The sequence below is a fragment of the Ascaphus truei genome, chromosome 7, assembly GCF_040206685.1.
Source record: "Ascaphus truei isolate aAscTru1 chromosome 7, aAscTru1.hap1, whole genome shotgun sequence".
Lineage (NCBI taxonomy): Eukaryota > Metazoa > Chordata > Amphibia > Anura > Ascaphidae > Ascaphus > Ascaphus truei.
The window spans coordinates 108,005,380-108,031,260 of record NC_134489.1 but is presented as its reverse complement, the minus strand read 5'-3'; the positions used below and the strand labels follow the sequence as shown (position 1 = coordinate 108,031,260).

At 46.0% G+C, this 25,881-nt stretch overlaps 1 protein-coding gene across 31 annotated transcripts in view; it reads left to right on the top strand.

The window, feature by feature from the left end:
- LOC142499853 (CLIP-associating protein 1-A) overlaps window positions 1-25,881 on the top strand; it is a 209,151-nt gene that overhangs the window by 142,637 nt on the left and 40,633 nt on the right. For 18 of the 31 annotated variants that reach the window (XM_075609814.1, XM_075609813.1, XM_075609811.1 and 15 more), the window contains 3 exons: window positions 17,280-17,375; window positions 22,975-23,118; window positions 24,587-24,607. In XM_075609814.1, coding sequence (XP_075465929.1) covers window positions 17,280-17,375; window positions 22,975-23,118; window positions 24,587-24,607 — 261 coding nt within the window. The remainder of the gene's footprint in view (window positions 1-17,279; window positions 17,376-22,974; window positions 23,119-24,586; window positions 24,608-25,881) is intronic. The other 13 variants (XM_075609834.1, XM_075609821.1, XM_075609836.1 and 10 more) reach the window with 3 other exon arrangements.

Sequence of the window (25,881 nt, the reverse complement as noted above, 5' to 3'; positions counted from 1 at the left end):
AGGAGTACTCACGGTACTGCAGTCCTGCCACGTGTGCACATAAGATCAAGTAACCAGGAGGGAGACTTGTATATAGCAAACAGAGAAATATCCAGGCACTCCAGCTATCTTAATGAAGAAAAATGATGTTTATTGGAACAGGATCAACGTTTCGGTCCAACTGCTTTGACAGAAACATTGACCAATGTGTTCCAATAAACATCTTCTTTCTTCACTAAGACCGCCGGAGTGCCAGGATATTTATTTTGTCCACATCTAGTAATTAGAAATATTCGGGGGTAAAAAAAGTGAGGAAGGATTGTGACATTAAAATGATGCCGCTTGTATACTTTTGGTTCGCCGTCTTTGTAGAATGTATATAGTTCAGGAGAGATGAAATCAACAAGAGTAATGTGTCACTACTGAACATGAAGCTGGCAGCATCTTTCCGATGTGTCCGGGTTCTGTGCGGAGGTCCAGTCCCTGAAGTGAAACCTCTTTGTGTTTTTATTTTCACGCTGTTTAGCTAATGGTCACATCACAATTACTTTACACAATAGAACAAATGGAGAAAGTGACGCCTGGGAATTTGCATTTACATATAAAGGTTCCACAAATAATAATTACACTAGGTAAAGATAATTAAAAAAAAAAAAAACTCTTCATTCAAAACACTTGGTTACCATGGAAACATGAAACATTTAAAAATATACTTTTTAATACAATGAAGCTTTTTCTGGTTATATACTAATGTTCCAACTACATTTAGCCCATAAAACACATCGCTGCCATGTATTCGCTTTAGTTAGGAGAAACACTGCACCTTTGCATTACTTTAAGCCCCGAATGTTTTAGATTAGAGGTGCAGTTCCACTTACTCAAACCAAAATACCCTTTTTTGTGCTTATTTCCTTACCCTCCTCCCCTTCCCCCCTGGTCACATACCTAACCGTGGGCTTACCCTGTAGTTTACTATTTTTAAAGAACCAGTGAGTTATATGTTTATATATGTTTATATTTTAAGATGTCAGTCTATTTAAAAAGAAAGTAAAGTGTCAGGCTCCATGCATCTTTGGAGTCGCTGCTGCATTTCCCCCCAACATTCCCAAAAGCAAAGCAGATTCCCTGTTCTTTCCATGGATTTAACTTTTTCACCCGTCATGACACCAGGCAGACGCCATCCCTGTGTGCCACGTTTTAAATGTTCCTGACAGCGAGGTTTCGGGTTCATCGGTCGACCTGAAACATTTACTAAACATCAAAGCCTGACACCGGAGAACTTACAAAGAAAATTCTCAGTAATCACAGCAGTGGTCTTTATTTTGCCTGTCACCTTCAGTCACTTTCACGTTGAGTGCAGCAGCGGTTACGACATCTCGAAAGCGGTCAGCAATCTCGGCACTGTTTGTTTTGGTTTTCACCTCCCCCTGCAGTTATTCATAATGTGGAGAGCACCTCTTCCATGTGCATGTGTACAAAACAGAAAGCAAGACAGACTAAAGTGGAGCTGGAGAGTTATACTGAGTACCACAGCTGCTAGAGGGACTTGTAGTTCACTGTGCGGACCCCAGAAGCCAGCAAAAGGGTTATAAACGCCAAATTCTCACCATCACATGGGTGAAAGGGTCGTTGTTTTGGTAATATTTCTACTAAAGGAAGGACCCCAAAACGTAATTGCAGCCACCACCATGATAACTCCTTTCACTGATCGGATTTGCAAGCGAGGTCCTCCCCTTGTGAGCGCCCACTCACGGTAGGAGCTGTGTACTGTGGCCTGGGGCTGCAGGAGTTAATATCACGGAGTGTCTGGTTGTGACCTTGGGCAAGTCGCTCAATCTTTCTGTTTCTCTGGCACGAAACGTAAGCTCTTTGGGTCTGGAATTCTGTGTGCAACAAAGTCTGCATATTCATTTATAAAATGTTTTACTAGAGAGTAAGAAGAAAGTAAGGAGGTGCACTCGCTGGATTTATGTGACTGCCTCAGGTGATCTCAGTGATCATCCCCCGCAGAGGAGACCTATAACACAGAACACACCCTCCTAAAACAAGAAAGAACTGGCACTCAAAGGTCTTTATACAAAAAGAAAAGAGATTTGAATCCACACAGATCAACGTTTCGGTTAAACACACTGACCTTTGTCACCTGGACAGTCAGTGTGAAGGTCAGTGTGAAGGTCAGTGTGTTTGACCGAAACGTTGATCTGTGTGGATTCAAAATGCTCTTTTTTTTTTGTATGAAGATCCCTGGTTCTTTTTTTGTTTTAGGAGGGTGTGTTCTGTGTTACTAGGAAGTAATATATTGAGTTACCTCTCGTGTTCAGGTATTTCCTGGGCACAGTTATGATAACAATACAAGGTTACATTAAATGAACAGAGGTTATACGTTATATTTAAAGACATTTCACGGACAGTTAGAGATAATATATATTATGGTCATATGTAACAGTTTGAAACTAGATTAAAATGTGGGACAGCTGAAGTCTTGAAAGAACATAGACCGGTTCAATTTACAACTTAAACACACAACGATGCGCACACTGTCAGATCTATACAAGAAAACATATTATTAGTATTAGTATTATTATTATGGTGATAATAGTGAGTGAGCTGTGGAAATTGGTTGAAGTGAGAGAATCTGATTTAGGAGCCAGCGCCTGTACCGCCAGCGCAGAACATCAGACTGTAAGTTCTTAGCACGGTGTAAGTTGCATATACAGCACTGTGTTTTATATTAGAGAATGGCAAGGAAACAGCTTTTGGAGCGATATATAATAGTAACCCACCTGTCATCTCTCCCGGGGTGAGTCTCTCTCTTTGGAAGGTTGTATTGGTTTTAGTGGCTTCAGTTTTTTACACTTTGAAGACTATAGAAGTGCATTTAGCTGATCCAGATCCTCATTTGGTGCAGCTTAAGAATCACCTCAGACTATAAAGTGGAGATTTCAGAGCGCTCAGATCTTTCAGTCGTAGAGTTCTTTCCTTTACCCCTCATGTTAATAGAACTCGGTCCCAGCTCACCTGTCACACGGCAAGAACCCAGTCCCAGCTCACCTGTCACACGGCAAGAAACCAGTCCCAGCTCACCTGTCAAAGGGTCAGAAACCAGTCCCAGCTCACCTGTCACAGGGCCTGAACCCATCCCAGCTCACCTGTCATAGGGCCAGAACCCAGTCCCAGCTCACCTGTCACAGGGCCTGAACCCATCCCAGCTCACCTGTCATAGGGCCAGAACCCAGTCCCAGCTCACCTGTCACACGGCAAGAAACCAGTCCCAGCTCACCTGTCACAGGGCCAGAACCCAGTCCCAGCTCACCTGTCACAGGGCCTGAACCCATCGCAGCTCACCTGTCATAGGGCCAGAACCCAGTCCCAGCTCACCTGTCACAGGGCCTGAACCCATCCCAGCTCACCTGTCACACAGCCTGAACCCATCCCAGCTCACCTGTCGCAGGGTCAGAACCCAGTCCCAGCTCACCTGTCACAGGGCCAGAAACCAGTCCCAGCTCACCTGTCGCAGGGTCAGAACCCAGTCCCAGCTCACCTGTCACAGGGCCAGAAACCAGTCCCAGCTCACCTGTCACAGGGCCAGAACCCAGTCCCAGCTCACCTGTCACAGGGCCTGAACCCATCCCAGCTCACCTGTCACACGGCCTGAACCCATCCCAGCTCACATGTCACACGGCCTGAACCCATCCCAGCTCACCTGTCACACGGCCAGAAACCAGTCCCAGCTCACCTGTCACAGGGTCAGAACCCAGTCCCAGCTCACCTGTCACAGGGTCAGAACCCAGTCCCAGCTAACCTGTCACACGGCCAGAACCCAGTCCCAGCTCACCTGTCACACGGCCTGAACCCATCCCAGCTCACCTGTCGCAGGGTCAGAACCCAGTCCCAGCTCACCTGTCACAGGGCCAGAAACCAGTCCCAGCTCACCTGTCACAGGGTCAGAAACCAGTCCCAGCTCACCTGTCACAGGGTCAGAACCCAGTCCCAGCTCACCTGTCACAGGGCCAGAAACCAGTCCCAGCTCACCTGTCACAGGGTCAGAACCCAGTCCCAGCTCACCTGTCACAGGGTCAGAACCCAGTCCCAGCTTACCTGTCACAGGGCCAGAACCCAGTCCCAGCTCACCTGTCACACAGTCAGAAACCAGCCCCAGCTCACCTGTCACAGGGTCAGAAACCAGCCCCAGCTCACCTGTCACAGGGTCAGAAACCAGTCCCAGCTTACCTGTCACAGGGTCAGAACCCAGTCCCAGCTCACCCAACTCAGGGCCAGATACCAGTCCCAGCTCACCTGTCACACGGCCAGAACCCAGTCCCAGCTTACCTGTCACAGGGCCAGAAACCAGTCCCAGCTCACCTGTCACAGGGCCAGAAACCAGTCCCAGCTTACCTGTCACACGGCCTGAACCCAGTCCCAGCTCACCTGTCACAGGGCCAGAACCCAGTCCCAGCTTACCTGTCACACAGCCAGAACCCAGTCCCAGCTCACCTGTCACACCTCCTGAACCCAGTCCCAGCTCACCTGTCACACGGCCAGAACCCAGTCCCAGCTCACCTGTCACAGGGCCAGAACCCAGTCCCAGCTCACCTGTCACACGGCCAGAACCCAGTCCCAGCTCACCTGTCACAGGGCCAGAACCCAGTCCCAGCTCACCTGTCACACGGCCAGAACCCAGTCCCAGCTCACCTGTCACACAGCCAGAACCCAGTCCCAGCACACCTGTCACAGGGCCAGAACCCAGTCCCCGCTCACCTGTCTCACGGCCAGAAACCAGTCCTAGCTCACCTGTCACACGGCCAGAACCCAGTCCCAGCTCACCTGTCACACGGCCAGAACCCAGTCCCAGCTCACCTGTCACAGGGCAAGAACCCAGTCCCAGCTCACCTGTCTCAGGGTCAGAACCCAGTCCCAGCTCACCTGTCACACGGCCAGAACCCAGTCCCAGCTCACCTGTCACAGGGCCAGAAACCAGTCCCAGCTCACCTGTCACACGGCCAGAACCCAGTCCCAGCTCACCTGTCACAGGGCCAGAACCCAGTCCCAGCTCACCTGTCACACAGCCAGAACCCAGTCCCAGCACACCTGTCACAGGGCCAGAACCCAGTCCCCGCTCACCTGTCTCACGGCCAGAACCCAGTCCCAGCTCACCTGTCACAGGGCAAGAACCCAGTCCCAGCTCACCTGTCTCAGGGTCAGAACCCAGTCCCAGCTCACCTGTCACAGGGCAAGAACCCAGTCCCAGCTCACCTGTCTCAGGGTCAGAACCCAGTCCCAGCTCACCTGTCACACGGCCAGAACCCAGTCCCAGCTCAATTGTCACAGGGTCAGAACCCAGTCCCAGCTCACCTGTCACAGGGTCAGAACCCAGTCCCAGCTCACCTGTCACACGGCCTGAACCCAACCCAGCTCACCTGTCACACGGCCAGAAACCAGTCACAGCTCACCTGTCACAGGGCCAGAAACCAGTCACAGCTCACCTGTCACAGGGTCAGAACCCAGTCCCAGCTCACCTGTCACACGGCCTGAACCCAACCCAGCTCACCTGTCACACGGCCAGAAACCAGTCCCAGCTCACCTGTCACACGGCCAGAAACCAGTCCCAGCTCACCTGTCACAGGGCCAGAAACCAGTCCCAGCTCACCTGTCACAGGGTCATTAACCAGTCCCAGCTCACCTGTCACAGGGCCAGAACCCAGTCCCAGCTCACCTGTCACAGGGCCTGAACCCATCCCAGCTCACCTGTCACAGGGCCAGAACCCAGTCCCAGCTCACCTGTCACAGGGTCAGAAACCAGTCCCAGCTCACCTGTCACAGGGCCAGAACCCAGTCCCAGCTCACCTGTCACACAGCCAGAAACCTGTCCCAGCTCACCTGTCACACAGCCAGAAACCTGTCCCAGCTCACCTGTCACACAGCCAGAACCCCGTCCCCGCTCACCTGTCACAGGGCCAGAACCCTGTTCTGGAAGGCTGCCGGCAGTAGGTGAACGAGTGCAGACAGAGGTGGAGTCTGTTTGCAAGGTTATTTCAGCTCCTTTCTACATGGCAAGGCATACAATGTTCTGCTTTATCATTTAGGAGCTTACTAATTACACATAATTACATATTACAGATCACCTTCCCATTATTCCACGGCAATAAGATTGGGGGTTATTCATTAAACTGCGATAGTGAATGCAGTGGGGGCTTCTGTGCAGTAGTACCCCAACTGGCACTATCACAGTTACCAGCCTGTAGGTTTTCCGCTGGTATTCCATGTTCTAAAGATACACTGATTCAGGTTTGTTACCATGTTTGTTAGTAGTTTTGATCCTTCGCTTTCAATTTACATTTAAAATAATTGAAATTGTAAAACAGAAAAAAATCATAACTGTTACATTAATCGCCTGATCCAGGAAACGGTGCAAAGCCTCAGCACGTCGTTACTCTCAATCCAGGGGTGCCCGGCGGCTGCTCCATTAATACTGGGCACAGGGGTGAAAGGTGAGACAGGCTTGGATATATACACACATAAACGCACAAACACGCTCGAGCTACACACACACCTCTCTGCTCCATGCGGTTTCCTCCTCTCCTTGGCCCCACCCCCAGGCTCCTGACACCTTCTTATGATTGGCTGCATTACCCAGCAGCAGCCAGTCAGGATGGAGGAAGCTGCCCAGCCCCCTAACAACAGCCCTGCTCTCTCTGTGCATGGGGAAATCCTGCGGCCCCCCAAGCCAGTCAGATCACTAAGTCCAGAGAGATAATACCGGTATACACATACACGCCCAGAGAGGTAATACCGGTATACACATACACGCCCAGAGAGGTAATACCTGTATACACATACACGCCCAGAGAGGTAATACCGGTATACACATACACACCCAGAGAGGTAATACCGGTATACACATACACGCCCAGAGAGGTAATACCTGTATACACATACACGCCCAGAGAGGTAATACCTGTATACACATACACGCACAGAGAGGTAATACTGGTATACACATACACGCCCAGAGAGGTAATACCGGTATACACATACACGCCCAGAAAGATAATACCGGTATACACATACACGCCCAGAGAGGTAATACCGGTATACACATACACGCCTACAGAGGTAATACCGGACACATACACGCACAGAGAGGTAATACTGGTATACACATACACGCCCAGAGAGGTAATACCGGTATACACATACACGCCCAGATACGTAATACCGGTATACACATACACGCCCAGAGAGGTAATACCGACATACACGCCCAGAGAGGTAATACCGGCATACACATACACACCCAGAGAGGTAATACCGGAATACACATACACGCCCAGAGAGGTAATACCGGAATACACATACACGCCCAGAGAGGTAATACCGGTATTCACATACACGTCCAGAGAGGTAATACCGGTATACTCATACACGTCCAGAGAGGTAATACCGGCATAGACATACATGCCCAGAGAGGTAATACCGGTATACACATACATGCCCAGAGAGGTAATACCGGTATACACATACACGCCCAGAGAGGTAATACTGGACACATACATGCCCAGAGAGCTAATACTGGTATACACATACACATCCAGAGAGGTAATACCGGTGTACACAAACATGTCCAGAGAAGTAATACTGGTATACACATACACATCCAGAGAGGTAATACCGGTGTACACAAACATGTCCAGAGAGGTAATACCGGTATACACTTATACTCCCAGAGAGGTAATACCGATATACACATACATGTCCAGAGAGTAATACCAGCATACACATACATGTGCAGAGAGGTAATACCGGACACATACATGCCCAAAGAGGTAATACCGGTATACACATACATGTCCAGAGAAGTAATACCGATATACACATACATGCCCAGAGAGGTAATACCGATATACACATATACTGTATGTCCAGAGAGGTAATACCAGCATACCCATACATGTGCAGAGAGGTAATACTGGTATACACATACATGACCGGTAATTTTTTACTGGGCAGTGTCTCCAAATCCAGGACTGTCCGGTTCTATGCTGGACGCCTGGGAACCCTATCCCATTCATATGCACAAGCTTAGCACCGTTTTGTGGACCTGGGCCCAAGGTGTTTTTGTTTCTTTTACCTTTCTTAAATAGAACTTTAAATATTAAAGCGCAGTTGCAGCTCTTGACTGAAAAGCGGGATACAAAAGTGCACTTTGCAACAGCTCTTCCTGCGCCTTTTCATTCATCATGCAGAACTGATGGCGCCTTGTGTAACCCCCTCTCCGAATCCCAGCGTCACAGGACATCATAGGGAGTATCGTGGTCTGCATATTTACACAACCTGTTTTCATGGCAGGAACAAGTCCATAAAAGGAATGAGAACCCTGGGAATGGCATCGGCACCATGTGAAATAACGTGCGTGCGACGCTATACACTGCTCAGGACACTGTGTATTTGTACATGAGTAAACTGGCTTTTGGCATAGAGATCTATAACTGAACTAAATATAGCCTGCAATGAAATATGCTCTGTAAAGGTAAAGCCGGCAAAAGCTCAACCCCAGCAATAGATATCGGTCCATTGGGGTCCTACCGCAGAGGGTAATTTATGTTGTGATCTCCTGTCAAATAAGCACCCCCCCCCCCCCCCAGAGTCCAGTGATTAACAAATGGCTTTTACGAGGTGTTCCTAGTGCTCCGCACGAGCACCTAGCTATATGTGGTACAGTCTTTAACAGGGCAGGGGAGCATGGTGATGTATTTCTTCATAGTTAGAAAAGGGAAGCACACCCATCACACCCTTCTTGCAAAGAGGCTGGGGCAATGCATCGCAGAGATAGGCGCTAATGTATCTGCTTTGCATTTTAAAGTACATTTCTTGGTCATTGTAACATTATATAATATTGCACTGTTTCATTAGCAACGGGCCCTCTGCTTTCGTCTTGTACAGCATGTCCTCTCTTCCGTGAAGTGGGTTTTTCTTTTGGTGCTAATTGATTGTTGCTGTTCTGTTGTGGCAATACGCCAGCTGTTTGTGTACATTGCAAAATCTAGTTGATAAGGAGGAGCGCTGCCTGCCTCGATTTCCAGCAGGTGTGAAACGGGTTTTCTAAGAAGGCATTTCTGTCACCCACGCACGCAATCTTCCATTCCAGCCAATCAGAGATTCCATGCGTGCGGTTTTTGTGCTCCTATTTAGGTGTGCTTTGGCCGTGTGTGCACACAAGTATCGTGTACCCCGTTATATATTTTCTGTGTGGGTGCAGAGACTTGCCATTTTCTCACCGTGGTTTGAGGACAATAACATGAATTGCAGTTTTCTAGCGAAATAAATATTATTTTCACTTCAAAGGTGATTATTTTTGAAAACGAAAAGAACACTAAACATGGCCTCTGCGCTAATCCTGCTGCGATCAGTGGTAAGAAAATCGCCCTGCGGTAATTAATACCGAATAGCCGACATTCAGTTACAATGTCTCAGAGAGAGTGAGCCGTTAGATGCCTCCTATAGGAAATGGCAGAAAAGATGGAAGATTACAAACAGACGGGGCTTGAACCACCAACCTTTTGGGTAATAGCCGAAGACACACGAAACGATTGCAGCATTGCAGCACAGAGCCTTGGTGCGAAGGAGGACGACAAGTCCCAATTCGGGACAACACAGGGTTAATAGGTGGTTCTTGTGCTTCCTCTTGCTTTTTTTCTTTACACATGAAGTAAATAGGTAAATATAGCTGCAGTAAAGAAAATTGAGACATCAATTCCTTGAAAAGTGGAATTTTCTTTAGTTTAACCCCAAAATAGTTCCTTTGCTTACGAGAGCCAGGAGAGGCTGAAAAACCTGCTTCCCCGGAGAGGAAAGGGAACTTTGTCACACTGTTACAAGTAACGACTTCCCGCATGGTACTGGGCCGGCTGTGGGGGTTTCAGCCTTGTAACACGAGCAGAAGACTCCCCGCTTACCAAAGGCCCCGACATCCCCAGGGTATCCTATTTTCAACAGAGAAACTTAAATGCCGATTTATAGAGCCAAGTCTCGTAGATTAGATGAGTCACTCAGGCATTGTTACGTGACAGACAGGGATTGCAATAGGGCAATACATCTTTCATACGTCAGAATGGATTGTGGCTCGAAGCCCAGAATCTGCTGTTCTGCGCATATGTTGTAATGTGGAGTAAATGAGCCTTGCCTTTGCCGGAGAGGCACGCAATGCTTTGCAGGGCATGGTAGGATTACCTAGTAGAGAAAGGGTTAACTGGGGGGTTCTCGACTCAAGACCCCCAAATGGTCAGGTTTTCAGGATATCCCTGCTTCAGCACAGGTGACTCAGTCAGAATGACTGAAGCAGGGATATCCCTAATGCCTGGCCTGTTGATGGTCCTTGAGGACTGGAGCTGGCCACGCATGTCCTCTACATACAGCATTCATGGTGCTGGCTACTTCATCATATTAGCTTCCTTTGCTTCTTTGTTTTAATTGGCTCAGGCTCACATTATAGGGAGTTTATCTGAGTTTCTTTCATCTGATGCTGATCTCTTCAGGGCAGAGGTAACACCACCTCAAACTTGACATGTTTAATTGACACAGAAATGAAAACTCTGACACATCGCATTATAATATTGTGCTGAACAGTTTTTCCCCTAACTGCACATATAACCACTGCCCTAATCACCCAGGGAAGTGAGCAGAGCAATGTTAAAGCAAAGCCCCTTTTTACATTGATGTAAATCATACGAGCAGCGTGTTGTCATAATACTCCCCTGAGAGCCTTGAGTCATAGCCCCCTTATTGGCCAACTGCAAAAGGATGTTTCTTTCCTGTTCATCCCCACGTCCGTAAGCACCGCCGTGTAACTACTCCTACTCATCCCCACGTCACTAAGCACCGCCGTGTAACTACTCCTACTCATCCCTACGTCAGTAAGCACCGCCGTGTAACTACTTCTACTCATCCCCACGTCACTAAGCACCGCCGTGTAACTACTCCTACTCATCCCTACGTCAGTAAGCACCACCGTGTAACTACTTCTACTCATCCCCACGTCACTAAGCACCGCCGTGTAACTACTCCTACTCATCCCCACGTCAGTAAGCACCGCCGTGTAACTACTCCTACTCATCCCTACGTCACTAAGCACCGCCGTGTAACTACTCCTACTCATCCCCACGTCACTAAGCACCGCCGTGTAACTACTCCTACTCATCCCTACGTCCGTAAGCACCGCCGTGTAACTACTTCTACTCATCCCCACGTCACTAAGCACCGCCGTGTAACTACTCCTACTCATCCCTATGTCAGTAAGCACCGCCGTGTAACTACTTATACTCATCCCCACATCACTAAGCACCGCCGTGTAACTACTCCTACTCATCCCCACGTCAGTAAGCATCGCCGTGTAACTACTTCTACTCATCCCCATGTCAGTAAGCACCGCCAGGAACTACTCCTACTCATCCCTACGTCACTAAGCACCGCCGTGTAACTACTCCTACTCATCCCCACGTCACTAAGCACCGCCGTGTAACTACTCCTACTCATCCCCACGTCAGTAAGCATCGCCGTGTAACTACTTCTACTCATCCCCATGTCAGTAAGCACCGCCGTGTAACTACTCCTACTCATCCCTACGTCACTAAGCACCGCCGTGTAACTACTCCTACTCATCCCCACGTCACTAAGCACCGCCGTGTAACTACTCCTACTCATCCCTACGTCAGTAAGCACCGCCGTGTAACTACTTCTACTCATCCCCACGTCAGTAAGCACCGCCGTGTAACTACTTCTACTCATCCCCACGTCACTAAGCACCGCCGTGTAACTACTCCTCATCCCCACGTCAGTAAGCACCGCCGTGTAACTACTCCTACTCATCCCCACGTCAGTAAGCACCGCCGTGTAACTACTCCTACTCATCCCCACGTCAGTAAGCACCGCCGTGTAACTACTCCTACTCATTCCCACGTCAGTAAGCACCACCAGGAACTACTCCTACTCGGTTATAGTAAGACAGAGAATCTTCAGATAACTTCCTATAAAAGGGTCACACCTCTTCCAGTCTTTCTAGAATCTAGGCTGGAGCTCAGGTGAGATGCAGGCTGGGTTACAAGGGCTTGGATCCATATTAGACATGGCATCCATGGGATTAACAGTGGGCCCATGCGTCTGTCTGCAGACACACTGACATTCAGAGAGGCTGACCGCAGGAAGACGAGAAGGGGACAGCTGCTGGCGGGGGATGCTGGAGTCTTCCTGAGTCCCGCTAAGGTTGTGGTGCAGCATGGAGAGCCTTTCCCTCTACTTTGTAGCCCGTTAGATGGTGTAGCCTGCCCAAATTACTAGAGATGGAGGGACCATCCACCTAATATACTGTAAGGGAAACCCAGGGCTCCATAGATGAGCTTTATTTTTATGCATGGGTGCTTCGTTTGTTGTTATTTCAGCATGCATGTAGCATAACTTGAAAAGCACAAGCCTACAGAAGAAAGAAAAAGGCAAAAATCAAGCACAGGTCTTGCCATGCATGTAATGAAGACGTGCCTGGGGCTGCGACACGGAAGTGATGATGGTCTGAAGTTGCTTGCATTTGAATCCAGTGACATATGGTACAAGTTATGTGCTGGATTAAACCCACCAGTGTTCTTTCCAATAATTGATTGCAGAAGGGGTACTTGTTGAGAAAACAGAAGCAATAATAATCAACCAGAAGAGAACTAGATTGCTTAGAAATCTGGATCAAGCCTTGAACTCATCCTCTGGTGATTTAGACTTGGAGGTGTATGTGACGAAAAGATACAAGGCTGTTCTGAAAACGGCGGTGAGGATGGAGAACAGCATACTGCATTTGACATAGAGTTGCTAGAAGCACTTATTGATGCAGTGAACGACATGATGGAAATTAAGGAATTCAATATACATTTTTTTTAAGAGAAGTTCAAAGAAAACAAATATCTTTTCTGAGACAAATGATCAATAATGACATGAGTTTGAGCGGAAACTGGGGAAGAAAATAGCATTATCTAAATGTTTCCTTAAGATGTTTTTCCATTTCACCAACAGTATTGGGATACAATCCCTAAAGTTGATGTGCCATATACAGAATTATGTGTAAGAGGACTAATACTAGATGCGATCAGGATATCTGCAAGAAACGTGACATTGGCTGTTATGGCGAGAAGAGCTTTATGGTGAAAACCATGGGCCACGACTGGCGCATGTATTTCCACCAATACTAATGATCCCAAAGAGTGTTAAAGACATTCCTAGCAATGGATCATTTTGTAATACATTTTATACAAGCCATGAAACGGTTACGACCACAAAGAAAAATTAGAGTTTCAAGATGGGACCTGAATTTATTTGAATGTGTTGATGAAGTCTCAATTTGATCCTACAGAGCAATTTTTGGATCTGGATTTAAGGATAAAATAAAGTTTCTTGGTGGCAAGAAGTATTGTGGAGACCCAGTACATGCTCTCATGTAAGGAACCTTGTTTTTCACCAAGATACAAGGTACTAGGACCAGTAAACCAGTTCCTCCTATAGGTGGTATCGGCATTTCACATAACTAAATCAGTCTGCTGTCCTTTAGTCCTAATCCCTGGAGATTAGAAGAAAAAGAAGAGGCGTTGCTCTGGATTTAGTGAGATTTCTAAGAATTTAACAAACGATAACAGACATTTATTTATCAAATGTTTTACCAGGAAGTAATACATTGAGAATTACGTTACGTATGTATGTCCTGGGCACATTTTGTGACATCAGTCTTCACATTTAGGAAGACAGAAGCAAAAATAGTTTATCAGTCAAGACAAGCTCATCTAAAGCTTGTATTGCCAAAGTGTATAAAGAAGGCGTATGAAGCAGCATAAAAGACTGTTCCAGAGAAGTTCACCCTGAACTAGAGCAGTGGCTACATCCTGAGCTAACCGTGCACAAGCAACTGCGTAAAGCGGATGATTGTCACTTTACACCTTCGCACAAACATTACAAGCTGGATGTTCAAGCATCTAGAGATGCTAGTTTTGGTTAAACAGTGTGGGGTCAACGGGAGTTATTCTGGTTTGTTGCAGTAGTTATCAGGTGTTTGGTCTTTTTTGTTCCCCCTCTCGAGGGTATATTATTTTGGTACATCCCAGCAGTGCGTACTGACACAGTAATGAAACGGAACCGATCATTTTCTTCTTAACGTAATTTCCTTTTCCTGAAGTTGTATAATGGCAGTACCCAGAAGTCTTATATTCGGTGATGGCCGCCATTTTATACACGTCCCAAAAACCTAGAAAACACAAGTGTCTATCTCCTGAGTGCTGCAGCTTGGAAATAACTTTAGACTGCATGAAAAAGCTTATTAAAATGGCACATCAACAAATTATACCGTTGCTTTCATGGATTTTTAATCCATTAAAACTGTAATGGGTTCTGTGACTAAGTTTGTAAAGTCCTACAACGCATTTTGAAATGAAGACATTAAGACCAAGTGCTGTAATGAAGATTGCTTCCTTCAGGCGTAGTTTGTGCATTTTCTGATCGCTTCAGTAGTCACCAGTTAGCAAAATAATGAATCTATAAACCAGTTGGGAACTTGCCCCAGGAGAGGAAAGGTTCACATGATCTTGCGTAACTGGTTGAGCTCCGACCTGCTGTACGTTTGCAAAGTGGAGTTGGGATGCAGTTCCCAGTAGATGGTTGTAAACAGGAGAAGTAGTACAGAAAATTCCCATCACAGGGAAATAGATGCATTAAAACAGGAGTGGCCAACTCCAGTCCTCACGGGCCACCAACAGGTTTTAAGGATAGGCCTGCTTCAGCGCAGGTGGTGCAGTTGTTGGATCAGCCATTGATTGAGCCACCTGTGCTGAATCGGGGATAGCCTTAAAGCCTGACCTGTTGGTGGCCCTCGAGGCCTGGAGTTGGCTACCCCTGCAATAGAATGACATAGAGGGACATTATGGGAATGTGATTCCTTCCCTGAAGAGCTTTCACTATGAGTGGTGGGGACACACAGAGAGAGAGCGTTTGGCGACATGGTGCTGTCCTTGTCATTTGGGGTTTGTAGTTGAGCTGTTACATGCCAAGTAGCATTAGTCGTCCGGTAATTCCAAAGCTATTTCACTCTGCGCTTCCTTGTGAAGTCCTTCAGTATTTGTATTTATTAGGACAGATAAGAAGTAAATGTGTTCTTCCTTGGAGTGGCCACCAGTCTGATGAAAAGCTGCTTTGCAGAGGCACTCTTATCACTGCTAATGTGTCATTGCTTTTGTGCTTGGTTAGTTATGAGCCCCTAATAAAACCAGTGTGCCATGTTTATATTGTGGCTCGTCTTCTTGTGCATTTCCGGCATATATCTGAAAATCTTGTAATCTGATTTTATATTGCAAAATGGTTAGGAGTTTCTGGCTCTTTCTGTTCGAGTTCTGGAAATTATACTTACTCCCGTACACAAGTTTCTAGATCTTATTGCAGTGACCTTTAACCGTTTCAAGCCCATTTCCTAATTGTATCCCTGTATTTTAATCAGTCTCTTCGTCACAGCAACCTAACTATTGTCCAGGTGTTTGGGTACAATCATCCCGACTCCTTAATCACAGTTTTTAGCGTGCTCGCCCATACAAATGTTTACTTGGGTGAGTGCCATTAGAACAAAATGATCCCAAAGTTCATAGCTTTGTTTCCAAAATAGTTAACTTTGCTTTTGTTTGTTTTGAATTTGGAAATATAAGACATTCATTTTATGCAAATATTTAGACTGTTCTTAATGTGTTTTGTGCATTATAACTGTGTGGTTTTAAATGCTGGTTTATAATTGATCGCTAGTTAATTGACCATCCGTATTGTCATTGCAAATTGCCAGGGTTCTTTCCAATCTACCTGCTAACACCCCGCCCAAAGGGTATTTCACTATCTTGAAGTGCAGATTTCTACCTCTTTTTGAATAATATATTGCATTAAATGATTCTACACAGAGTGGCGTTACTACTGTTTGGAGAGAGCTGGGTCATCAGAGGTGTCAGCATCTATACTTATTGGCAAAACTTGTAAAAAGTGTGAAATGGGCCTTTTATAAAGCCCAAAATCTCAAACTATCCTGTGATCTGACCCAATAACTTCTATTCTCCTTCTACACATTTTTTTCCTTTCTCATTTTTACGCTTGATGAATGGGTAATACATATGTCTTCACTAGACTGTACAAGCTAAAGCAGAGCTACCGAAACCCCAGGGCTACCTCAATTTGCGGGTCACTCGCTGTACAGCCCGGATTTAAGGGAAGAAAATACTTGTGTTCCAGAAGAAGCGAATGGCTCAAATCCCGTTGCAGAAAGGTTTAAAGCTCCCAGATTACATGGCATTTCCGGATATGGAGCTAGTGACAGCAAACTGGTATTAGATGGGCATCCTGTGTACTCCGTGTCGCATGGCTGGGGCACTGCCCACGTGAGAAGTAGTGCAGTCAGATTTTGCATAAGGCAGGGGCGGCCAACTGCAATCCTCAAGGGCCACCAACAGGTCAGGTTTTAAAGCGGGCCACCAACAGGTCAGGTTTTAAAGCAGCAGTCCAAGCTTCTGTTTAAAAAAAGATATATACTTTTTTCCTCCCTTTAATATGCGCATCAATACAATCCACACAGTGATAAGTAATTAGCTAAGTTGCCGATCGATCCGTTCTCCTGTGATCGATCGGCGAAGATTCGGCTCGGGGGTTCACTAAATGGCTGTAAGTGCAGCAGAAGAGGACCAAAGATTCAAAGTTCTGTGGGGAAGATCATGTGACCAGGCAGTCACTAGATACAATTGGTGCACTGCTAGAGAGAGGGCAGGGCTCAAAAAGGGGTGTTCTCATAGTACTGAACTGTTTTATTAAAGAAAATACACATGTATGAGATTGCTTGTTCTGCATCTTTAAGGTTATCCCTGCTTCCACACAGGTGGCTCAATCAGTCCCTGCTTCAGCACAGATGGCTAAATCTGTGGCTCAGTCTTCGATTGAGCCGCCTGTGCTGAAGCAGGGATATCCTGAAAACCTGACCTGTTGGTGACCCTTGTGGACTTGAGTTGACTAACCCTGGCATAAGGGCACTGAATATTTTATTAGAATTGATAACACGTCAGCACAACGTTTCAAGGCTACTCTTGCCTTCCTTAGATGAAACAGATGCTGAGCTTCTCCCTCCCGTTACCTGGTACCTGTAGATAAAGCGTTGCGCATTGCACACGTGCCTGTCTAGTGGAATCCTTTGAGTTATGTTTCCTTGTAACGTAATGATTTGGTTCTTTCTCCCGTTCACACCGCTGCTGTTTTGTTAAACTCAGACCCTGCATAATTGGGTATGCGATGACTTACCAGCCAGGCCCAGCACCGCGTCCTCAGGGCCCGGAGAGGGAAACCTGGAGGAAAAATGTAAACAGGTAGAGACGCGAGACACGCGTGTGCACTAACCACAGGAGAGCACTGGCTGTGTGCACGGAATGTATTACTACTGACTGGCTGTTATTTCAGAAATATATATTTAAAGGAAGCCAAAGGGCTCCAAATCACTGGCTCCAGCTTCTTCCCGTAACCCACTGAACCAGGCCACGTGTCCCAGAATTCCCCCAGAAGGAGAATTACAATGGAACGTACAAAGTGCCCAGTGGAGCCTTTTGGTTGCCTTGATATATCCACATGTAACACTATGATGTGTGTGTGCACGGTCTTTTGTGTTTTTATCCTAACCGGCACCGAATAAAGAATAGAAATGGATACATATGCAGACCTGCTATTAAGCACGTAGCAACGGCACTAATTGCCGGTCCAGAGTATCCCCTTGTCTGCATTACAGGTCCGGAACACATGAGCGAGTGTTATAGGGCAGGTAACTGGGGGGGGGGGGGGGGGGTGAGCGTTAAACAGCGGGGCAGTAGTGAGGAGGAACACGAGGGGGCACAGGATTCATCATCTCTGAAAAAAGAATGTTCTGCGTAATAGAGTGTGGAGTATCCAGCCCCCAAGCTTCATCACATCGGAGACATATATAATGTAAAAGGGGAATCCCATATAGAACGAAAAATAATAACAATACAACGGTTTTTGTATATGTATGTGTGTATATATATATATATATATATATATATATAAATATATATATATATATATATATATATGTATTAGGTGATACCTTTTTTATTGGACTAACAATTTATGTCATAGGACAAGCTTTCGAGAGTTCTCCTCTCTTCTTCAGGTCAGCAATACTGATATACAAAGGATTCTATGGCTAAAACAGTGTAGAGAAAGGGGAAAAAAAATCAACAGATATTTACTGTTGTGTTTTTTTGTTTTTTTTTCCTCTCTCTACACTGTTTTAGCCATAGAATCCTTTGTATATCAGTATTGCTGACCTGAAGAAGAGAGGAGAACTCTCGAAAGCTTGTCCTATGACATAAATTGTTAGTCCAATAAAAAAGGTATCACCCAATAGTGCAGAATAAATGAGTTCTTCAGTATCGCAACTGGACTAACACGGCTATTTTCTGCTTTATATATATGTATATATATATGTGTGTGTATGTATATTAATTAATGTTTCCATAGTAATATATATATATATATATATGTGTGTGTGTGTGTATGTATATTAATTAATGTTTCCATAGTTATATATATATATATATATATATATATATGTGTGTTACTATGGAAACATTAAAAGGTACTTAGATGTGTAGGATTTTCTTTTTATGCCATTTATTAACCTTTACCCCACAAGACACCTTCCAGCACATTGAAGTGAATGGGTGCTGCGGTGTCTTCTGCTGTTGGAAGGTGTATTACTGAGTAGCACTGCTTAGTAAATATAGACCCTAAAGCACCCCCCAACCCCCGGATCCTGAGCGATCAGACCAAATGGCCACGTTATCCGACTCGCTCCAGCTACCAATAGAAAGCCGCGACATCATCTCCCAGTGCCGCGCTTCTTTCTGATGATGACCCCACTGCCAGATCTGTTGTTTTCTCAAAGAATAAATGGGGGGAAAAACTTGTCACCTGGGGGTCTCCGATTTCAGAGGACCACTGATCAGCTCTGAAGGACCATCTGGTTCAGGGAATTTCTACTGTAATCCATTAAACATGTCAGTCATTAGTTCACATTGGTCTGGTCTAATCTGCTGAGAAGTGCCCCCCCACTACTCCCCGCCAGTCCTCAGCACGGTTAGCGCCAGTCCTCAGCACGGTTAGCGCCAGTCCTCAGCACGGTTAGCGCCAGTCCTCAGCACGGGTAGCGCCAGTCCTCAGCACGGGTAGCGCCAGTCCTCAGCACGGGTAGCGCCAGTCCTCAGCACGGGTAGCGCCAGTCCTCAGCACGGGTAGCGCCAGTCCTCAGCACGGGTAGCGCCAGTCCTCAGCACGGGTAGCGCCAGTCCTCAGCACGGGTAGCGCCAGTCCTCAGCACGGGTAGCGTCAGTCCTCAGCACGGGTAGCACCAGTCCTCAGTATGGGTAGCGCCAGTCCTTGATCTGTGTTGGCCTTGGATAGAATATGTGGTTATTTTCCTGCTGTATGTTGGTTTGCAGGACTCCAAATATGGCACTAACACAGTAGTTGATGCACTACACACAGGACAGCGCTATAGGTGACACCGGTCACACCAGAACAGATCCATGGGTGACACTATTCACATGAGCAGATCTATAGCTACCTATAGGTGTCACAATGAACTCAGAGATAGAGCCATAAGTGACGCGGTGCATAAAGGGGCAGAGCCATATGTGACACACTACACATAGGGACAGATCCACGGGTGACACACTATACACAGGACAGGTCCACAGTTGATACACTACACATACTGTAGGGACAGAGCCATAGTTGACACTACAGATGGAACAGAGCCATAGGGGACACACTACTCATAGGGATAGAGACATAGGTGACACTACACACCGATAGATCTATAGGACTCACACTACACACACGGAGAGAGCCATAGAGGACTGAAGGAGCAGATTAGTGGTAATGTCACTGTCATTTGTAAAAGTCACTTTATCTCCCTGTGTCCCAGGCACCAAAATTAGAGTGTGAGTTCTACAGGGAAGAAACGCAAAATAATGTGAACAGTACTGCATACACTGTCAGCGCTAAAAAACAATATGATTATTATGATACACTACACAGAAGCATCCTCTAGTATATAAAACCTTCTCAAACACAGGAGCAGTTAACGCGCAGTGTCCTTACCTATCCCTTAATGTACGTTTGCTTACAGTTTTTCGAGGACTTTGCAAGATCCTTAATAAAACATTCAAATATGGACAGATCAGGGCGATGCAATGAGCTCCTCAGTGAGTTGCCGGTTGGGGTGGAAGGGTTACAAAGATTTGAGAGAAAGGGTGCAGCTTTTTCCTTCCATGTGATCCTGGCCCGTTGAACAAAGACTTTTGTATTTAAATGGCACAGTGAGAAACAGAAAATGCACAGAGAGGCAGAGTTCATGCAAAGCACCTGTACCTGTATACACTGATACTACAGGATACAACGTAACAATGGTGCTGATAGTGTCAACTTAGTCATATTCTTAATATGTGACCCGTGTTACACATCCCCCTGAGAAGTTCATCAGTTACATATCTTATTTTAATGCAAATAATACTTCACTTGATCAAGATTACCAAAAAAGGATTATCTTGCATTGGCAAGAACGGTTTCACTGTGCATTGTTGTGCATGCTTGTTGTCTTAATATTTGTTGCCACAATAACATAACAATTGCCTTTTGGAAGTTTTGCATGGTTTCTATATTATTTCAACATGAATTAAAATTGCATTTGACACACGTGTCTATTGGTTAATGGTTGGTAACGGGTCGCAGTGGAGGAGAGTTACCTTTGTTCACAATGACCTCATAGTATTCTATGTTTCTTAACCTGCTTTTTTTAGGCCAACTTGCAGTTTGTGAATAAGGGGACACGTTAATAAAAATGTTTTCTACATTGTATATATATTTTTTAATCTACATCTCTCAATAATGCACAAACTACATTTCACATCCTGAAATGTCCACTCACATTTTCTTTCATTGATACCACAGTCAAATATTTAATGGGGAAATGCTCCAGTATTTCTCAGTGTCATTGTAGATCTAATATGTAAAATAATACGTGCTGAGTTTATTCAAGAAGGTTTTCTAACTTTCTAACCTATTCTTATGTGCAAAGGTTGCACTATTAATGTATTTCTTGATGTTAGGAATAGCTTTATCCCTAGTTTTAGTTGTATTAATATATTTATATTTATTTATAATGTGCTGACATTCTGCAGCGCAGAAGTTAAAGGCAAATCCATAAAATGAGATTGTGTAATAGCCAACTATATAAAGCCTATTCATAAAATATTTTGACAGGCTAAAAAGGTTGTTGCTTCGTGTAGCTCACAGTCTACAGGTATTCAGACCAAAGTGTAAAATGCGTTTACAATAATGATTAGAGAGTGGGTGAGGGCTTTCCCCTTGGTTGCTATGCTCTGAATTCCGTGTGCCTGGGGGAAAAAAGGTTTTTCTTCAAGAGTAGAGAAGAATTCCCTTGTGCCTCGTCACTGAGCACTGCATGTGTCGTGTGTCTCACCTTGTGCCAGTCTGTGTGTGTGAAACAAAAGCACAATACTTCTGTATATCGTGCACACGTGTAAATGGCCAGAGTCGTGCTGCTTACTGGCTGGGATTTTAGAGAGTCATTGGGGTTTATTCTAGTATCTCCGAAGTGGTCGTTGCCAGACTGCACAGTTTGGCATGTTCAGGAGCGGAATGAAATGTGAGAAAAAAACCTATTCTCTATTGCAAATCACTTCTTCTAAACCGCTTCTAATCACCAGTGACAAACCGCATGATTTAGCAGCCAAACCGGCCGGATTGTACTGTGCTTTAGAAGTGAATGACCAGAGGTGCTAACTCCACCCCCGGTCTGATTTATGGGTTTTGCTCTATAGCTTAACCCATATTTCAGGCTCTGAATGTGACTCGCAATACCAATCTCGCCACCTTGGAGTTTTTAGAAGTGGTTTGCATAACGGAGCTACGAGAATTGCAGTTTTAGTCAATTATTGCGGGTTGGAGGTTTTTTTGACAAACCGATTGGATTGGCAGAGCCGGAGTGAAACCGCTTCTAAAAAAGCCATTTATACACGGATTGGACTTGCGATAAGGGGTTACGGAATTGCAAAGCATGCCCACCCGCTTCTGAAGGGCATTTTAGAAGCAGTATGTCACACTTTGGAGCTACTGGAATAGGCCCCTATGTTCGGGAGTTTATGCAGCAAAGTCTTCTGGAAATACCGGTACAGAAACCCGCACCAGATTAATCCGGGTGTGCGTCTTTATATTAGAATGCTGCGTATCCCCCAGGTTAAAAGAAGAAACATAAAACAGTACATTTCCTGTGCGGACCTGGTCTTTGCCTTCCTTGTCATATCTGCTGAAATTTCTCGTTAATATGAAAGCGTTTGTCATCCATACAAAGATGATGCACAGATTCCATTTCCACGCAATAACGGAGTACCTAGATATTACCTGCAGCCCGTGGGAAGGGCTCACCACTTTATATATTCTCAGCTGTTTCCCTTTTATGGATGGGTCTATATATAATATATATAATTTGATCACATCTGCTTTTAAGGTACAGATGCAGCATGTGCTAATCTTCCCCCATACAACACAACCACAGATAACACCATTTATAATTTATAACACGGAATATCACAGAGTTTGCATAGGATCCAGTGGCAGTGTTTGTGCAGAACATGGCACTGCAGCCCACCCAGGGGAACATGGCACTGCAGCCCACCCAGGGGAACATGGCACTGCAGCCCACCCGGGGGAACATGGCACTGCAGCCCACCCGGGGGAACATGGCACTGCAGCCCACCTGGGGGAACATGGCACTGCAGCCCACCCGGGGGAACAATGAAGTTGCTACATTTGGATATCAACCGTTTTACCTTTTCCTAACATCACCGACTTCATACCATTTCATTTCAGGCAGCACAGGTAGTCCTGATCTCTCTGTTCGAACTAAACACCCCGGAGTTCACCATGTTACTGACTGCCTTGCCGAAAACCTTCCAGGACGGTGCTACCAAACTCCTGCAAAACCACCTGAAGAACTCCAGCAACAGCAGCATGGTGAGTGGGGGAGCGCATCACAAAAGAGGGGTGAGTGGGGGAGTCCATCACTAGAGAGAGCGGTGAGTGGGGGAGTCCATCACTAGAGAGAGCGGTGAGTGGGGGGAGTCCATCACTAGAGAGAGAGGTGAGTGGGGGAGTTTATCACGAGAGAGGGGTGAGTGGGGGAGTCCATCACAATAGAGAGAGGTGAGTGGGGGAGTCCATCACTAGAGAGAGGGGTGAGTGGGGGAGTCCATCACTAGAGAGAAGGGTGAGTGGGGGAGTACATCACAAGAGAGAGGGGTGAGTGGGGCAGTCCATCACTAGAGAGAAGGGTGAGCCAGCAACTGAATACCAAGAACTGCTGTGACTTATTCTAAACATCTCTGTAAGCAAAGCCTGAGAGAGAGAGTCTAGTATACAAGGGCTGTTATAAAGCCGCAACTCAACTGAGCTCTGTTAGCAGTGTCAGCAAGAAGTCACCTAGATATATAATTATCTGGAAATGTTAATGTGTTTATCTTGCGCCTGAAATATTATCTAGAAATATAGTCACATGTATGTATATACACAAGTGGGTGTGTACATATATGCATGTATGTATGTGTATGTATATACATATATATAATGGAAGTGTGTGTGTATATATACACCATAAGTAATCTAAACTACTGTATACACAATACTGAGAAAATAAGCACAAAGCCACCTCTTACCAGCAGGGTTTCACAATTGTCCGATACAATTATTGTTTGAACAAGAAGGTTTTTTTTTAAATTCAGAGTAAGATTTTGTTAATTCTTGGTTATCTTCAAGATTATTTTTAAGATATACATTTGAAAATAAAGAACCTCTAAGGCCTGTCGTGGCGTTTACCAAAGGTGTATGTTGGGTTTTTCATTAAAAAATAATACATTTGAATGCAGCAATGTTGAACATTTGTTGCTAATGATATAATGATATTATATACTTGCTATGAAGACCTGACTCTCAACAAGGGACTGTTCCAGCAGCAACATCTGATAAAGCAGTTACACCTACTGTACAGTATTACATCTAGCTGTGTCCCTTAGCAACAGTGCTGCTAAACTCTGCATTTTCTTCACATAAAATAATAATACAAATAAAGAAAGAAGTCGGGATGTCCTGTAAATATAATGAGGGGGGGGGGGGGATGTCCTGTAAATATAATGAGGGGGGGGTGGTGGTTGGAAGGTTAGAGAATTTAAAGACTCTTCAGATATTTCTTGTTCGTGGAATATTAATACATCCCTGTGACACAGAGCAGAATGGGACACGCAGAAAGACGTCTCTTGCATCATTTTAATGTAGCTTTTGCCAACTAAATGTTTGTAGGTCAAGATCTGTTATCGGTTATTAAACCTGCAAGGTATTTTTATGAGTCAACAAAGCTGCAATTGCAAATCTGATTAGAAAATGTGTTTTGTCTCAACTTTTTTCCTCCTGTGTGTCCCAAACTGTACAGTACCTCTCTGCTAACAAACGGGTTTGTATAACAATCCTCTTTTATAAAGCACGTGAGCGTTAAACTACTTCTCCTTAGAGAACAGTCATGGAAACAGTATCAAAGCTCTGCACATTGACTAATCCCATATTATACTTGGCTATTCACCTAGCAGCAGTGGAGAAATCCCTGCTCTATGGAAGAGCTCTCCTGTCCCGTAACCCGGTGTTAGAAGAAGGAGAATGTAGCACTCAGTACATGACATTTGACTTGGGCCCTTTGACACCCCACACCCCACATCCACCACACAACACATCTCACACACCACATCCCACACACCACATCCCACACACCACAATCCACACACCACATCCCACACACCACAGACCACATCCCACACACCACACACCACACATCCCACACACCACATCCCACACACCACATCTCACACACCACACACCACATCCCACACACCACATCCCACACACCACATCTCACACACCACAGACCACATCCCACAGACCACAGACCACATCCCACACACCACATCCCACACACCACATCCCACACACCACATCTCACACACCACATCTCACACACCACATCCCACACACCACATCCCACACACCACATCCCACACACCACATCCCACACACCACATCTCACACACCACATCCCACAGACCACATCCCACAGACCACAGACCACATCCCACACACCACATCCCACACACCACATCCCACACACCACATCCCACACACCACATCTCACACACCACATCTCACACACCACATCCCACACACCACATCCCACACACCACATCCACCACACACCACATCTCACACACCACACACCACATCCCACACACCACATCCCACACACCACATCCCACAGACCACATCCCACAGACCACATCCCACACACCACATCTCACACACCACATCCCACACACCACATCCCACACACCACATCCCACACACCACATCCCACACACCACATCCCACACACCACATCCCACACACCACATCCACCAAACACCACATCCCACACACCACATCCACCAAACACCACATCCCACACACCACATCCACCACATCCCACACACCACACACCACATCCCACATCCCACACACCACACACCACATCCCACATCCACCACGCACCACATCCCACATCCACCACGCACCACATCCCACACACCACGCACCACATCCCACGCACCACATCCCACGCACCACATCCCACGCACCACATCCCACGCACCACATCCCACACACCACATCCCACGCACCACATCCCACGCACCACATCCCACG